The sequence below is a fragment of the Macrobrachium rosenbergii genome, chromosome 56 (genome assembly GCF_040412425.1).
Source record: "Macrobrachium rosenbergii isolate ZJJX-2024 chromosome 56, ASM4041242v1, whole genome shotgun sequence".
Lineage (NCBI taxonomy): Eukaryota > Metazoa > Arthropoda > Malacostraca > Decapoda > Palaemonidae > Macrobrachium > Macrobrachium rosenbergii.
Genome location: NC_089796.1, coordinates 5,039,569 through 5,057,811, shown reverse-complemented (window position 1 = coordinate 5,057,811; position 18,243 = coordinate 5,039,569). Strand labels below are relative to the sequence as shown.

Sequence of the window (18,243 nt, the reverse complement as noted above, 5' to 3'; positions counted from 1 at the left end):
TAACGATGTTTGTAATATAGCGGTAGTTTTAGTCTCGTTATTAATAGGATTGATAGACTTGAGCTAATAAGAAAGTTCACAGTGCTGTGCTGAATACTGCCCTGTAACAGATTCAGGACAAGTCTGTTTTCTGACTACATTTTAATGAATATTTGGTGTATTGCCCTTGAACACCTACTGTATGCCAGGCACTTTGTTAAGTGAACATGCAAGAAGCTATTACCGTATGCTTCTTGAATCCAGTATTTGAACGAATGGAATATTCAAGAGTAGCCTCTCATATTATCAGACCTCAGTTTACTAGACATTGTGTCTGTATTAGCTACGTTATTATGACTTTCTTGTGCCAGACCATTTTGTTTTTGAGGAAATGATGCAGCAGATAAATCTCCTAAATTGAGTTACTATAAAGTACTGGTTAAATTAGGCTAGATATTATATGGAGTTACTGTTGGCTGTGGGATACTTTAAATGTTCAAGTATGGGCTATACTTTAATGTCTTTTGTTACGCATCAGGTTTTGATGTGTACCAGGTTAGGCCCAAAGCTTCTGATAAGCCTAGAGGGTACTGTATTTAGCTTTACAAGTAGCACCCATGTTACTGGCTGTAATTCACCATCTTTTCTGTGTTTGGGGATATTGATCAGTTGTATACATTATAATTTTTTCTGTAAATTTAAAGATATCCTTTCTCATTACAATTATTGTTGTTATGAAGCATCAGAACATGACTGACCACTTAAATTACTTTTCTGTAACTCACTGGGCTCGTCCAAGGGGGGAGCTGTTCCCACTTTAGAAATGAAAACTGGGACTAAGTCACAGTTTAGCTGTACAGGCAGAGCCCAAAGCATAGCAATGAAAATTGAGAGGATGCTGCAAAGGATCTTTGGTGCCATCCAATGTGTACCATGCTAGGCCTGATGCAATTGGTGATCCTCCCTAGGGAGAATTTTCAAATTGATATTTGTCAGTTCTTGGAGAACAAAGAACTTTTTCAGGGTTTCAGGTAAGATGCACCTGATTTAGATTTTCATGAGGAGAGGGCTTCAGTTATTGCTTTTTTATCCATGCTTATACATTTGCCTTTTTCATGTGTTCTGTTGAAAATACTGTATTGGTTCCCCGAGCTGTCAGATTCTGATTTTGTAAGCTTTAGCAGGAAAACCTTTTACATCTTGAAACCAGCAACTCAGGTGAGTGCATTTGGATTATAAAGGCTCATGAGAAATTTCAAGATAATTTAAACTTTACATATGTGGTAGCTATGAGAATGCTTTCATCCTGTAGTCAGTTTTAGTAAGATGTCTAATGTAACCAAGACAATGATACCAGTGCCTTGTAGGACTTTAGCTTGATATCACATAAAATTTGTACCGATTTACTGGTTTTTTCAAATGTAGATTGTGTTCTTTGAACACTTCTATGTGCTACAAAATTTAGAGATGTTTCCTTGATGAAAATTGTCAATTTTTTATTACCACTGCATTGTTGAATTTTTGTTGCTCTTGTTCCTGTTTTTCATAAAACTGCTTCAAAGCTGGTGTTTTCAAAATGAAGTATTGGCATTTATGTATATTTATTTTACTATTCATATTCTTGGATTATGTATATACAGATAACTACTGTATAATTGTTCATTTGAATATTGAAGAACATCATTGCTATTTAGATGTTTTGAAAATAAGTATTTTTACTAAGCCTGAATATAGCTCTCTTTCAAGAAGCTTAGTAGTCACTGAGATGCGAGTGTTTTATGGAAAGCATTTGATTTGAAAGTATTTAGAACAAAATGTGTTCATCTGGTTACCATGCACTGTTTCAAATACAGTGCACACATTAGTTGTGTCGTAAGACCTGACAGCTTGTACATTACATGGCAGTGAACTGCAAGCTTTACTGTCTTGCCAAAATTTTTGCAAACCTGTGGTCCAACTGTTAGATACAACAGCATTGCACTAACACTCTAGCTTATAGGTTCCAAAGCCTCTGCTCATTTGTCAAAGTAGGAGTTCTCGTTTGCTGATATAGTGTGGACCAACAATGTTTCTAAGATTTAGGAAGAGTTTACCTCTTGAAAAGGCTTTCCTTAGCTGAAAAACCTTTTCTTTTAATGTGAAAGGAGCTTCTAATAGGGCTTTCACTTGTGTGTGATTGGTTTCGATAGGATGTCGAGTGTCCTTATGAAGTATTTTCATGAATGTAATGCAAGATTTACAATGCTTCATTCATTTTCCTATGACATTTAATGCAATTAGCTCCTTTTTTTACCTTGTATGTACTGTTGTGATTTTGGCTACTTTAAAACTTCAAAACCAAACATACTAGCTTGAAAGAAAAACTTCAAAACCAAACATACTAGCTTGAAAGAAAAACTTCAAAACCAAACATACTAGCTTGAAAGAAAAACTTCAAAACCAAACATACTAGCTTGAAAGAAATATGTACCTTAAGACTGCTCAGTTTTTTTTGCCAACCTCGAACGTACAGGGTAGTTAGAAGCTTCCCAGAAGCTCATACTTATGATATTTTAAATCTGTTATTCAGGAATCTAAATGAAATGTCAAGGGTTTGGACAGAAAATCCCACCACTTTTGTTGGGTACTGTACTTACATTTTTATTTATGGTTTTTAGCTGTGGCAGCAAAAAAAAACGATTGACATTAATTCGTCTTAAAAGCATGTTTGCCCAGCTTTGGTGAATAAAAGAAAGTCTAATCGTAGGTTTCTTTTTTCTAAAAGTAGTAGCAATATTTAAACATTTTTGTGGAAGTGTTTGGAATTTCACTAGATACAAGAAGTAAGTGATTTTGTTTTTGTTTTGATTTCTTTTTTGTTCCATTCTTTGTGTTTTCAAGAAAGCATTTGGTATATTACAAGTTGAAATATAACCATGTAAATGGTTTTATTTTACTTTTTGGAGGGAGGTTTTTATTTCTCTTGCAACTAGTTTTAAACTCTTGGGTGTGTTTTGTAAGATAGGTTGTTAATTCGAGGTTGTACACATGAGAAACTTTCAGTATTTTATATTTACACCAAATGGAAACAAATTTTGCTTCACTCTTCCTGATGTGGGGACTTGAATTCATTGGGTTTAGAAAACCACTTCAGGTTTTATGTTTGATATAAACAAAATTTAGCTCTTGGTTAAAAGTATTTGAGATCAGAAAGATTTTTTCAATAAAAGTCTGTGTGCTTGTTGCTGTAGGAATAAGATTATTTTCCATCCAGTCCCCTCATTCATTCAAGCTGATTTTATTGTCAAGTTTGGCCAATCCTAAAGTAGTGTAAGAGGAGTTCACACATGGAGGAACCTTTATAACCATCTGTGAATTTGTTCTCCTGTCAGACAGAATGGTGATGAACCTGAGTAAGACTTCCACCTAGATAGCAACACGTTATAAGTGAAGTTGGAGTTGTGTCCATGTGTGAATTTATATAAAATTTGAAACTATTTCATGTTTCATAAGTACAAGCGTCTCATTTTAACGGAGTATTGCTCCTCCCAACCTTACCAGCTGGGGAAACTTGTTTATCTTGAGCTCACAGAGGCTTCAGATAACCAGCAGTGAAATTTGGTGGGCTCTCTTCTTATATGGCAGATATCAAAGTGGAAGATGACTTGTCTCTTAATTCAAAAGTGATTCCATATCTTGCTTAATTTGTTGCCAAGTGAGAGCAATACAGTATATTTAAACAAAATAAGGTGTTTGTACTCATGCAATAAATTTTTTTCTTTTTTGAAAGTTTGTACCTTAATCTGATGTGTAATATACTTAATGTTTATGAGTGGGAATTAGGCTTTGCAGTGAACAAAGTCATGACTTTTTTTTTTTTTTTGTCATCTCTTGAACACTTTTCATTGGTACATATTAAGTTGTCGCTGATAATTGTAATTTAGACGTACCGAAACATTCATTGGCAATTTGAAATGAGGTTTCAAGTCTAAATCTTGAAAATTTTGTTGGTTTTAGTTTTAGGTTTGACAGTTATTCATTGCTTGAACATTTATTGCTGGGCTGCATTAATTGTCAAGAGTTTTATAATTGTTTTAGTAAGGCCATATATGTCCGTAATCACCTGCAGGGTGGGTTTTTCGTATAGTATTTGTAAGTTGACCAATATTTTTGGGTTGTCTTCTACACAGATTTTTTTTCTTTTTTTATTGAGTGAATTCCACTTGTAGATTAAGGATGTTATTTTTTAATGATATTGAGTTTAACCAGTTTTACTTCTGATGCAGGTAATGTTGATTATGTTGACTAAGGATACCAAATAATTATGTTAGGACAGTCATAGGATATTTCATTCTTGGTTTCACTGCTGTTTTATACTAACCTTGTTACAATTTACTTCTTTTGTAAGTTGTAACTATTACTCAGTGGGATTTCTGAGTTGCATGGCATTTTTTGGGGCTTTTAAAAGCTACTTACCAAAAATTAAAAAAATGCTATTGACCAAAAAATTAAAACCTAATTGAAGAGATTATATAGTTTATCGCCATGATAAGTATTTACTAGATGAATTGAACTAACCGTTGTTACTTAAGAAGTTATGTTTAAGACTTACACAGCTGTTGCACTTTTTATTTGGGGCATATTCTCCCGAAGTATTCAATACGAAGAAAGTTCAGCCATTCTGATAGAGAAGCTTTCCTGGTATCTAAAGTTTTGATGTTTAGTTGAACGAAAGGACTTTGTTAAGCTGTTCTTGTAAATGTAGTGTAATGTGGATTGAATCTAAGTCGTATTCTCTCCTGAAGATTTCAGTTGCCATCAGTAAATGTACCTTTTATGTTCTGTGTAATGATTACATGTTGTGCAACCCTAAAAGCTTAAAATATTTGCAGGTAATGTCTTCATGACAAATGACTTGTACCTTTCATTATTTTACAAGTACAAATTCTGGTTGTACAGGTGAACTGTACTTTTGTTTTACTATATGCAGTTTGCAGTTTCTCATGTATTGTTTTATCTTATTGGTGCTATTTGCTAAGAATTCTATTTTTAGATTTCACTTACTACATAAATTATTGTTCTTTGGCCAAATGCTATCAAATTGTGTTCATTATGACTGCAAAAATACAACTGAAAATTTTTCTGGTAGGACCTGAAATGAAAGTGAATCATAGGTTTTCAGATTTATTTCCTAATTTCAAGGTATTGGTTACTGTGTAGATTTTGCTGAACGTTCTGTCGAGTTCACTGCCTTCATAATTGTGAATGGCACCCTGTAGTGTTTTTGTTAGCACAGTAATTAATTTCAGTTCTTTCTTAATCACTAGAAAGTTTGTTTTAACCTTCCCTTCAGTTAAAAAAGTCAAATGCAGACCTGCTTGTAGTAGACTGCTGTAATATCCTTTCATGAAAGTTTTACTCTCTTATTATTTTTTAGGAATAAACCACTGCCAGCATTTCCCTTGCAATATTCTATTTAGAACCAGTAGTTACTGGAGTTTGCTGAAGATATAACAAGATTTCTGCATCTAATTTTTATACCTATACACATGTAGAACATGGAGTTTTTTTTTCTATTCCCTTGTATGGAATATATTTTTCCATTGCCTTAACACCACAATACCTAGGTTGAAATATTGTGTTTTTGTTAGAAAAGTTGACTGGGGTATATGATGGGAAAGGTTTACTAAAGGAGATTTTGTATTATTTTATCAATCAATGCATATTGTTATGTACTTCTTGAAATGTGGGAACTGTTTCGGTTGTTAATTGGATGAGGACTGGTTTCGTTTCACGGTTGGAGGAAAATTTTTACTCTTCATGTGCCATCTTTTTTGCAGAGTATTTATTTGAAATTTATTTTTGAAAAATTTATTTATGCTCTTTTTTTAAAAAAAAAAGGTGAAATTGTCTTGCATGCCTGTGTTATTTTAAGTGCAATTAATATATTTTAACATCAATAAAAATGTATTTCGTTATTTGCATATGTATTATGTAGTCTTATTAAAATATATTGTTTTAAAATTCGCATAGTTTTTTGTTATTCCTGCCTGGTTCCAGAGAAGCTATCTATCTGTACAAAATTTACTGTTAAAGCATGAGAAAATGTTATTAAACAACTTTTTAATTTGTTATAGAATAGCTTAATCGTACCACCGATGGCATTCCTAATTGTATTTATCCATAGAATTACGAAAAATTATTTTTACCCATTGCTGCTGATGTATTTTGTTTCTGTATACTAAGCAGTTCTGATCCAGAGTTTTAATGAAGCGAGAGAGAATTATTTGCCTTTTCACTATACATGGTTTTTTTGTAAATTAAGAACCGATTGCTGTTATAACAAGTAACCTCCTTTTACTTGTCAGTTCTATGTAGTTTTTTAATAACCAGCTTTAATTTCTTTTTGAGCCTCCAAGTTTTAACATCTTTTCAGTTTTGATAAAACAGCGCTGAAATGAGTTGTTCTAATTGGTTTATTACATAAATTTATTATGCTTTATTATTCATCCAAGTTATTCTCGATTCCCCTCAAAGTTTGTTCTTTACTTCTTTTTCCATTTAGAGCTGCTTTTCTTAATGGGCCTTTGGGCTTGTAGCATCAGCTTTTCCAGTTGGGGTTGCAACTTGGCTTAATAATAATAATAACAAAAGTTTGTAGAATTCAAAATTTCTCAAAAGTTATATAAGAGTATTCATACTCTAATCAATGTTGCCAAGCATAACATATCAACACCCATGTAAACTGGTGATGTGAAAGTGAAGTGAGTAAAGTAGATATAAAATGGAAAATATATAAACCAGGTTGATAATAGTTACTTACTCCCGCCCCCTCCGTCTTCAGGGCTACAGTGCTGTAAATGCAACTCGCATGGTCCACTGTAGGCCTTACTAAAAAGTACTTGTAAAGTCCCTTGGCCGTAACAGCTCACAATACTTAACATTCCAAATTACAGTAATTTTATTCCCGCTTCCTTTTTCTCATCTTGCTCTCTAGCCTCTCTTAACTATTTCTTTTGTAATTGTGGGGGTTTTCCCCCATTTTCCCCTTCAGATCTTTGCGCTTTGTCCATTTTCTGAATCTTTTTCTGAAAGTGAATGTCTGAAAAGAGACCAGTGCTTGGCCATGGGTTAGTATAGGCTTCTTTATACTGTAATGGTTAACGATGAAAATCTAGATAGTTAAGGAAGCTATACTGAGTGACGTCTTTCAGTTCTGAATCTCAGAAAATATTTCGAACGAGTAACCAATAATAATAATAATAAGAAGAAGAAGAAATTCATTGTATTTATATACAGCATACGGTTACATACCATATAAATTTACTTTAGTGCTGCACAATGTCCTGCAGACCCTGGAGGTAAAATGAGAAACATTACTCTGACGAAACCGACGCAATTATTTCCCGAGTCCCCAATGTCAACAAAACAAACCTGACTGAGCTGAGGCAACAACTCGTTCAGGTCAAATCCTTTATCATAACACCGGATGACGCCTTGACAACGGTCCGACCTAGATTTTCCGTGACTGTTTCTGAAAATGGAAGTGACAAAGACAAGTGAGTATGAGTGTTGTGAGACATTTGTAATTGCCGGTTTGTGGGATCAGTTGTATTTAGATAGCGAGTGATGACATTAGAGTTAGTATATACTACGCTACGGTAGACCTCCCCGAATTCGTGTCGAGCCCCTTAGTTTTTGGGGGGGGGCTTCTTCAAGGGTGGGGAGGGAGGGGGCGCAGGGGAAGGGGTTACATGGTTCCCGAGTTTATGCTAGACAACTTTGGCAAGAGAATAGCTAACCTGCCCATGTTTAACAAGGGATCCCATGCAGATGGGTGGGAGGTTGGGGGGGACTCATGTGGTCTGGCCCTACCAAGCCCTTGGAGGGAATGCATAGTAGGGGTCAGGCCTACTGTAGGCCTAGTAGGCATTTTTTGTAGGCATTTCAGAGGGAATATATTCTGGTAAATCTAAGTATTAACTCTGCGCCTGTTTTTACCTTGGGAACTGGTGTTTTCTACACTTATAGGGGTTCTGATACTGGCGGTGCATTTGTTTGTTGTCAGGCCAAATGGAATGTCCCTTTACCATGTTTAGTACTGGCCCAGGTGGGGCGGTACCCATACGTTAACAAGTTATTGCACTTGCCAGACAGGATATGAACTGTTTGAAACAGACCTACCTTTGCTCTGTCTCGTGAAGATCACATACGGAAACCCCTTTGTTGGATGGACTTCAGGGGTTAATTACAGGTTAATTACATTCGTGTGACAAAAATTGAAGGTAAATCCATAATTAGCAACCAAAAAACTAGAAAAATTCAAGTTAGAAGGAAATCATCGCCACAGAGCTACTACTTAGATCTACCTTATATCCTTAACAGGCATACTTTTATCTAACCTAACTCTGGATGCTGTGGCCTAACCTGGCTGGAGGGGGCTTCCTCCCTTTTGGACCCCCCAATTGATTCAAGACCCCCAACTCTGTATTTAACCTAGCCCTTAACTGTACCAAGCATTTCAGAGAAAATACGATGTAACCAGACCTACCTACCTTTAACCATAAGGTAAAACTGTATACTAATACCCCACCCCTCTGGTTCTGTAACTACCAGTTTACATTTAAAACTGGTGCCATGTTTAACACCAGCCCCATGCGGATGGATGTAAAAACATGAACAAAAGACATAGACATTAACAACAACATAAGCAAAAGATGGTAAATATTCTGCTCAGCAACCTCCTGGAACCAGATGGGTGTGATAGTAGTTTTCAGCTTTGCCAACCTTACCTAGGATGCCGTGCCCTCACTTGGCTGAGTAAGGGGATGTTGTCCGAATTAACCTTAAGATGCTGTAGATCTTCTCACAGGTTTTCAAAGAAAGGGATTGGTTTGGTGTCATTCAGTGACCTGCATCACTTTGCCAGTGTTTTGAGAGTGAAAACTCCTCAGAGAGGTTTGAAGCTTCCAGCCTGTCCACTCTGCAGTTGGTTCAGACTGCAGAGAATGATTCAGACTGGAGATGACAAGCCTGCTGTGTAAAACTGAAGACTGCTTCTGTACCCGTCTGGTTTGGTAACTCAGTTTACACGCATAATGTCTTTAGCACCAGTCCCTTGAGGATGAATGTAAAAACATAAAAAAAAAGACTGTAAATATCATAAACTAAACATAAAAACATAAATATCATAAACTAAACATAAAAACATAAGCAAAAGATGGTACATATTGTGGTCACTGACTGGTGGGAACCAGGCCATGGTAATAGTCTTCAGTCTTATTGCATGCTGTCTTAGATAAGGTTAATACTGTACAGGGTATAAAGTCAGCTAATAGGTTTGTATAAGAAAAAAGTAAGCTAGGCCTAATCTGCAGAAGCACTTTGAACAATATTATTTATTAATGAAATTTTCTGACTGAAAAATATAGAAAAGGGTTTATATGATGCAGCACAGTGATATAATTTGAGAATTGCACTAAAATAATGTGAGAATGTTTTCACATAGAAAATCTCCATAGGATGCGATGTTTAACACCAGCCTCTTGAGGATGAATATATAAACATAAATAAAAGAGGGTTCTGTATATTTCTCATTATTTTGGTGGATTTCTCAAATAATCTCACCTGTATTGCATCATAAACACCCATTTCTAAATTGTTCAGTCAGAAAATTTAATTAATAAATGACATCTGCATGTGGAGCTCTTCTGGAGAATTACCAAAATTAGTTTTGAGATTAAAACATGAGATGTTTTAATTGTACAATAGGATTCATGTCATTGTATGAACATGGCAGTTTAAATAAGTTTGAGAATTTCGTAGCTGTAACATTATGTAATCCTTTATATTGTAAGCATCATGTGATTTGTAGAGATTTACCATGATTTTACATAATCTTTGATAGTGGAAGGATCATGTAAAATGCTGTAAGAGTTTTATTTTACCCCCAGTTGGTGATTTATAGTAAATGTAATTTTTCAGATTTCAAGGCTGTCTTGCCAAATGTGGTAGATGCCATTGACAGCTGTGACTTTGTTGCTATTGACAGTGAATTTACAGGACTGAGAACTGAGCACACTAATTTGAATGACCTAGACACTGTTGAAGAGAGGTGAGTCATCTTAGAACTGTTATGTTCATGGCAATTTGATTGCAGTGTGTTGTTGATAAAAGTATCATGAATGGCAATGCATGTTCTTATAGAAACTTCTGTATGAATTCATTTTCATTTACAATATGTTCATTTGAAATGTATGTTGATGAATGATCTTTTCATTAAGATGACACACTGGAAGCACTTAATTGTTTTACATGAAGTACAAACAATTGCTTTATAATGCCTTATGACAGTTTGGATGAATTAGAAAAATTTCAGATGTAAATAAAGTACCTGGTAAGTGTTATTACTTTTGACCTCACCCATGCACTTTATCAGTCAGACTCTGCTTTCACAGTTTTTATTTTGTATTTCAATTTTTTTATAAAGTGGATGTTATTTTTTTATCTGATTATTTCATCATACTTTTGCTTGTTTCCCCATTGAAATTGCAGTATACATTTGTTGCTTATTCTTTTTCCCTTGAAACTAATTTATGCATGCATTTTCTTAATTAGCATTTGTCATTTACCCCTGATTTTCTTTGAGTATATGTATGTTACTTCAGTCCCATTGAGTAGATATAAAGTGTTATGTCATATATCTTACAAATATAAGTACAGTCCTATTACTGCCTCTTAAACTCTTCTGCATGGAAAATGTCAGTGCTAGTTGAAAACTAAAATAAGAAGTGTTGAGTTATTTATCTTCTGTCTTAAACATGTCATCTACAAACACCTATGTTCCCTTGTCATGATGCAGTGATTAAGTGAAATTACTTGAAAATCCATGTGAAGAAATATTTTTATCCACTAGATCTGGTTGTTGGGATCCACATGAAATGTAACCGTTGTAGAGGAGAACTGGTGATGGATTTAATATTATACTGGCTACTGAATCTCAGGGGCAAGTACTTTAAGAATTTAATCCATTGATGTTGGAGTTATTGAGGCAAAATCATGGATATTCCTCCAGAATTATACCCATATCAAACACCAGTCATCATTTCGATGAAAAAATAATTGAAATTCATCAATAATGTTATGAGATATCTTATGAATGGACCCAGAAGTAACTACATGGCAAGCCTTATGATGATTGATTTTCTCAGACAGAACAAATTCATAGAGTGTTATTAGATCTGTCAGTAGCAGTCCTGTTTGTGATGAGTTGCCTGGCCCACATCATATCTCTTGTTGATTTTAAAGTCTTCACTATGGATGTGGATTTGGTTATGATCCTAGCCAATTGACTAGGTCAGAGTTTTAGCTGAAGAGATTAGAAGTATTTTACCTCTGATGTATTTGTAGCAAGTACAAACTGCTCCTTTACAGTGCTCGAGTACCTACTTAGAAGCTTTTCATGTGTTGAATAGCTCCCTTCTGGAACACTAGTGTGAGAGGGAGCAGTTGCTAATTGTGATGTACGCTCCATTGAACCACCATAAGGTACAAGTTTATAGTTCTGAACTTACTTTCACTGAACTATATACAGTACAGGTAAAAAAGCAGTGGATAGTATCCATTAGCTGCAAAAGTTTTAGAAATATTTTAAGTTTTGAAGGGAAAATTCTCATTCTCCTTTTGTTGTTGTCTAATAGTTTCTTTTACAAACAAAATAACCTTTACTACATTTACTTTTCGCTCAGTATCCACTAGTAGCCATTACCTTCTGGAGTACAGACTGCATACACTGCTATCATCAGGATGACTGAAAGAAAGTGAGCTGTTAAGAGAAAACATGGTTCCTCCTCCTCACTCCTACCACTTTCTTGGACTTTGTTCACAGCTCTGTCTTTTTTTTTTATTGGCTAATAAAATGCCTGAAAAAATAGGTTTGTATGTCATTAAATGGTAAGATTTGTTTGAGGATAGTACTTAAGACAAACAAGAGTTTTCATTCATTTCTTATAATTTTCTTGAGTCCCAGTCGATAGCACTGAACCCATTTTGTTTGAAGTTGCATTTTTTTATCTTGGCAGTTTTATTGGTGCTTACATCATCAGATTATAGCTTACATTTATTTCAGAATTTGATAGGAAATTAAATGTGCAGTATTTTTAGTGTGATAGCAGTTCTAACGTCTTGTTTCTCAAGAATAGTGTGATCAGTGTGATCCTTGTACTATGCACATGATCACATGTTATATCTTTTGAATTATATGCCCTTAAGTGTTATTATATTTTTATATTAAAGTTTGTGTTCTGCTTTTCCAGATATTCCAAGCTAAGGCATTCTGCCCAAAACTTTGGAATGATCCAGTTCGGTTTGTCAGCTTTCCGCTATGTCCCTACCAAAAAGAAGTAAGTTATACCATTATCAGTAGTACGTGTAGTTTACATTGCTTCATTAACACTTGAGTGAAGGGATAATTACATATTTCTCCTTGTAATTTAATCTTTATGAAATGTGGCTCATTTTTCACATTATTTTGTGATATTCATACAGTAAGTGCAAACTATAGTGTTAAAGCTGAATCATTACCAGTGCTACATAGGACTGAATTGACCTTGAAGGCTACAATTCATTGCTGCCAAGATAATTTCTTAGGTGCATAACATGCACATGCAGGAATGGAGAACTCACAAAGAAGACTACTTGATGATTTCCCAGTTTTTACAAAGGTATTGACTGGAATGCTTTGGTGTTCAGTCAGAGACAGTGCTGTATGGATAAAATAGGTGTAGATTGCCACCCAGATCTGGAAATTCATCAGGTTGGCAGAGTTGGTGTAGATATTTATTAATTAATAGAAAATTTTCAAGTGTATATTTTTTTAATGTTTATTGTATATTATATATATTGTATGTACTGTACAGTATATGTGTATTTACTTCAGTATTCCTTATTTTTTTGAGTGGCAGATTATTGCTTAAGCTTCGTGCTGCTGCCCGTACTAACCTGTAGATTATTAAAAGTTGTGATCGAGTGGAAAAGATTTGTATAATATAACATGTAACTCTTTTCTATATGTTCTTTATCATTGTTTCTGCTTTCGTTATGAATCTTTTCCTCATTCACTCTATGTGGAAAGTTGATACACAGTAGCAAGTACATAATGGCAAAGAAGGTTTAGTGCTTGGTGATAACTTAACCCACTACCAGATCTCTAGTCCAGGTCTGTGGGCATTTGTTATTTCCTTGACTGCTTTTCATCTTATTTATGTGTAACACAAGAAGTGTATTGCTCTCTTTTATTCTATCACTTCTTATTTCTTTCCCTAATACTGTACTTTTCTTATTTCTCTTTCTCTGGTATTTACTATGATACTTTATGTCATATGGAGGTTAGGTAGTGTATGTAAGGTCAGAGAGTATATCTTTTCATTTTCACTTTAAGAGAATTTGATTAGTTATTAATGTAATATGGCTGGTTGCAAGATCTCACAGTCTGCTTTTATCCCTTGATAATCAGTAATGTGATTGTAGATCACAGTTCATAGTAGTAATAAGTGTACTGTATAAGGTTTAATGTGACAATAATTAATCATACTCATTGTTTTACAGGTACAGTCATGCAACATATTGTTTTTATGTCTTAGCTAAACCAGGCGCTGGAGAAATTTGTGACACTGGAAGTCTCAACTTTCTTGCAAATAATGGATTTGATTTTAACAAACTATATAAAGGTAATTATCTTGCTGTAATGATAATGCACAGTCCTCCATTATTATTGTAACTAATAATAATATTCCTTACTGTACTTTTTCCTTTACTTCCTTTCCAGTCACCATAATCTTGTTTTGCATGCATAGTCCTTGCTTTTATTGTCCTCTTCCTTTCATTTTACTGTCCCCTCTACATGGTAGGAGACGACAGATATTGCTGTGTCTGCTAGTCCTGGTCCTAATTCCAAGTCTGCATACTGACTTTGTAATCTCTTACCCCTTTCTTTAATAGGTAAATGATTTTACTCTTTTTCTCTCTTGTCCTCACATCTGTTGTGTGTAATTTTGTTTTTCTGAATTCTTTTTCTTTTCCTTTTATTTAAACTTGTATAATTTGACTTTTTCTTGCCTAGAGTACTGATTTTCAGTCGTTCCTCATCCATTCATCCATACATTAATTTAGCAGTAATATGACCTCTTCCTTTGATTCTCTTGTTAATGCTAGGTCATCTTTACTTAGCATTTCCAAGCCTCTAGGTCTGCTTTTCTGCACTCATATGTAGCTTTCTACCATGCTATGATAGACAACATAGGGTTTGTTGCAGATTGATGGACATGAGACATGAGGTTTTATTTTAAAAACTTCTGATACACCTTAGAGTCTTCATTTTAGGTCTTATGTTTTTTACAGTCACATTGCTTGCTTAATTAGTCTTTCCAGTACCTTGTGCTTTTGTAATATCAATCTGATCTCTTCCTTTTTTCATGGTACTTTAGATTTTTCATTATGAAGATTGTCAGTGTTGTTGACTTCTCTTGCATGAAGCCAAACCCACAATTTTCAGTTTTAATAACTTTTCCGAGCCTTTCCTCCAACACTTTCTTCAAGATTTCTTATATGCTCCATCAGTCTCATTCTTGAGCACTTTTATAACTGTTTCATCCAGTTTTCCTGTAAAGAATCTCACCAACTGGAAAAATTTTTAACTTCAACTTTTAAATATGCATACAGAATAAATGTTGTGTTGTTTTTTCACAGTTAGGGGCTCTATTTTTCTACATGTAGATTTGCATTTAGTAAATTAATATTAAAATGTTTATCTAAACCATTAATGTGAAATTGTAAGCACTCATAGGGCTGACAAATAACTAGAAAAGTTATTAATACTAGTAATAATTTTATTAATACTAGTAATAATTTTACACACTGCACATGCACTTACATTACCTATACAGGAGGTAAGTTTACAGGGAACTTAGCATAACAGACTGTTGATTGTTTTGAAAGATTTTTGTTATCCACTTGCACCTGAGCTGCAATGCTTTTTGCATCATACATTTCATCTTTTTTTTTTGTTCTAATAATAATGTTTTGGAAGATTCCAAGTCTGGTTTTTTTTTTTTTTTTTTTTTTTTTTTAGTTTCATTAATGAAGAAAATCAGAGGGCTTTCTTATTTTATATTGATAGTTGAGGTTTGTGTTAAATAAGGTTTTGTATGCAGTGGAATATTGGATATTCTTTGCAGAATTGGATATTATTACATGATAATCATTTACCCTTTTTCTTAAAAAACTTTCAGAGGGTATTCCTTATATTTCTATGAAGGAGGAAGCAGAATTGAGGCATAAACTAAAGGAGAACCCTGTAGAAGTTTCAAAGCCAACACCTGTTAAGGTTTGTGGTTTATAATTTTGCTTGTATTTAAACTGCATTTGATATACAGAAATATTTACTTTTATTTTAAAATATTTATTGCTTTTAAATTGGTTCAATAGTGCAAGCCTGCTAAAGTTTTTTCCTTTGAACATATTTTTCATAAATGCCTCATTTTAATATAATTATTTTTGCTATCATGTTTTTGGTAGAGTTCATTCAGACCAAAACAGTAGGTGATTTTAATTCACAGGCATTTAGCTGTGTAAGATATGTTAGAGGTGTCTGCTGGAGTGTACCAAAGGGGAATATTCCCACCTGATTGTGTTTGTTGATGATGAGGATCTTCTTCACCAGCTCTTATTATTTTTTTTTACAGTGTCAAATTGTGCAGTACGGAATTTTCTTCTTCTTCTTATCACTACCTGGCTCTTGATTTGTCATAGTTTAACATATACTTTGGGGGAACTGATAGCTCAGTCTTGTGCATTCCTTTTGCTGGATTGTTTTTATGTATTTTACATACGTGGATCATGAATGTTTTACCTCTTACTGAGATCATTAGAAAATTAGAGTAGCCTGAGCCTTTGAAAGGGATAAGTTTGAGTTGAAATTGTAAATTTGTTGTTAATGTAGTATAAGAGCTGTTTGAGGCCATGGCATTGGCAAAATACAAGGTATATAAAAAAATGCTTTAAATAGATTACTTAATTGTTTGTTTAGTTGGGATTGAGACAGAAAGATATATATTTATTCGGTGAACAGTAGAAATTAGGGCAGGGTAAATTTAAAGAAGTTGCATGGCTCTGTAGAAAGAGACCAGGGGAAGCAAGAAGTCTCCCTAAGGAGGATGTGGAATTGCATGATTATTTAATTTTTCAGCAAATAGCATAACTTTCTGTACTGTCATTGCACATAATTACGCATATGTTTGTTGTCTGCCTTTGAAGTGATGTAAATTCTGTTTTCAAAGTGCCCAGCTTATGGTTAGAAACACATGCAGATTTTATTTTGGTAAAATGAGGAAAAATGTTCAGTACTATTTTTTTTTAATTTATAGAAGACTACAACCCTTCACTAGTGCATATTTGGATTGGTTTCACTTACGAATTCAGGTTGGCCTAGACTTGCATATGCAGTTTTATCTAATATTTTTGCAAAAGAGTATGGACTGTGATGAAATTATTCAGCTCTTTAATAAAACTGTACAGCAATCATACTTTTGGGATTCTTTACTTTCATTTAGTCATTTCAATACCACGTTGTGTCCTCAGGTAACAGAAATTGCTGCCAAGACTTTTCTAAAAGAAACTGACAAGAAGGTGGAAAACTTCATGAATGATGCTACCCAGCAGGAGTTAGTGATTGATGGTAAAACTCTGACTGGCTTTCACAGGAAAATAATTTACAATAACATTGCAGCCAAGTATGAAAACATACGAGTACAGTCTGTGTTGAGCGATAATGGTGTAAGGAACCTGGTTATCAAGAAGTTTCAGTCCCAGACTGCACTCAAAGACCATATAGAAGAAGAGAGACAAAACATTTTGGATGCAAAGGTTTGTATTATGCTTGATTTTAGTGTTAATGACTTGTCAGTTCTGCACGCCAGTCATGTGTTTGTTGACAGTTGGTTGATAAAACATGCGGGAAAGAGTGCTTTCAAATAATGACGGTTCTGCTTGTTTATTTAACACTGCATTCTGTAAAAGTAATTGCTGTGAACTGTGCATCCTCTAAAAGTGTTTAAATTTAAATAATTAATTGATTTCATATAAAAATGTTGCACAGCACTATTGGAAATTTGGCCGTAGAAGAGCAAGATTTTATTCAGATATAAGAAAAAATTTGCTTTTAATAAAATGACTTTTTACCACCCCTTGTATTCAGTTGTGCTAATTTTTGTAATGCTTTTGTAAATATATAACTGCAACAGATACAATATCAGTTTTCTGAAAAATTATTTTATTCTTGTTCAACTGTAAATATAGGACCAATGCTAATAACTAATGAGAATCAGGATTTAAGAACCTGAAGATTTTGTAGTTTAAAGAAAGTACATTTTTCTTTTATAAAATTTGTTCTTTAAGCTTTATCGAATTAACATGCGCAAGTTCAGTACAGTAATTTATAATATATTATACTGTCCAAAAGAATATATAGTATAAAAAATGCATTACTATTTTTATTTTCTTTGTAACATACATAAATGATGTTTATCACTTTTTTATCACTTTCACCAGATTTACTCATTCCTACTAACAGAAATTCTTAAATTAATGGACAGTCTATAATATCAAAGGAATTGTCATGAACAGTCTTGTTACTATCTGTTAAGACATCATGAGAACAGCGAGTGCCCGTACTAATTTAGGCTATTTTATTTTAGATTTATTTATAATTTCTTTGATTATTTAGAATGCAATACTTTTTAATTGTGCACTCTGCTATATGAGGTAATCATATCAATAACAATAACTTATAAATAAAGCCACAAATAACAAGACATACAAATGAAAAATATATAAAATTGATCTCATTAAGTATAAAAACATGTTCATAACTCACCTGTAAGAGGAAAATATGCTGCTGAGAATTTCCAGCTATAGTCACCTGAAAATGAATTATTACTGACTGATCTTCCCCAAATGTATGACGTTGGACAGAACAAAGTATTGGGCTTTGAGGACAGAACAAAGAATGTTGGGCTATCAACTGCAGAATAAGTGAGAGCAGTAAGGCAGTGAACACAGTACATTTTGCCAACATATTGACAGTCATGGCTGTTTGACAAGCCATTTGATTGGCAGTTGCAATCACCAGGTTAATAATAATGTTAAAGTTTTTAGAATGAAGATTGTGTTTCTCTTAGTGTTATGCAAGGTAAATCGATATGTTTTTTATTTAGATTTAATGTATTTAAC

At 33.9% G+C, this 18,243-nt stretch overlaps 1 protein-coding gene across 1 annotated transcript in view; it reads left to right on the top strand.

Annotated features, from left to right (window-relative positions):
* Positions 1-7,353: 7,353 nt before the first annotated feature.
* The window catches only part of LOC136836325 (poly(A)-specific ribonuclease PARN-like), a 23,775-nt gene continuing 12,885 nt past the window's right edge, over positions 7,354-18,243 (top strand). The window contains exons 1-6 of the mRNA XM_067100482.1: positions 7,354-7,517; positions 9,943-10,072; positions 12,273-12,359; positions 13,564-13,685; positions 15,246-15,340; positions 16,594-16,878. Coding sequence (XP_066956583.1) covers positions 7,499-7,517; positions 9,943-10,072; positions 12,273-12,359; positions 13,564-13,685; positions 15,246-15,340; positions 16,594-16,878 — 738 coding nt within the window. The 5' untranslated portion in view covers positions 7,354-7,498. The remainder of the gene's footprint in view (positions 7,518-9,942; positions 10,073-12,272; positions 12,360-13,563; positions 13,686-15,245; positions 15,341-16,593; positions 16,879-18,243) is intronic.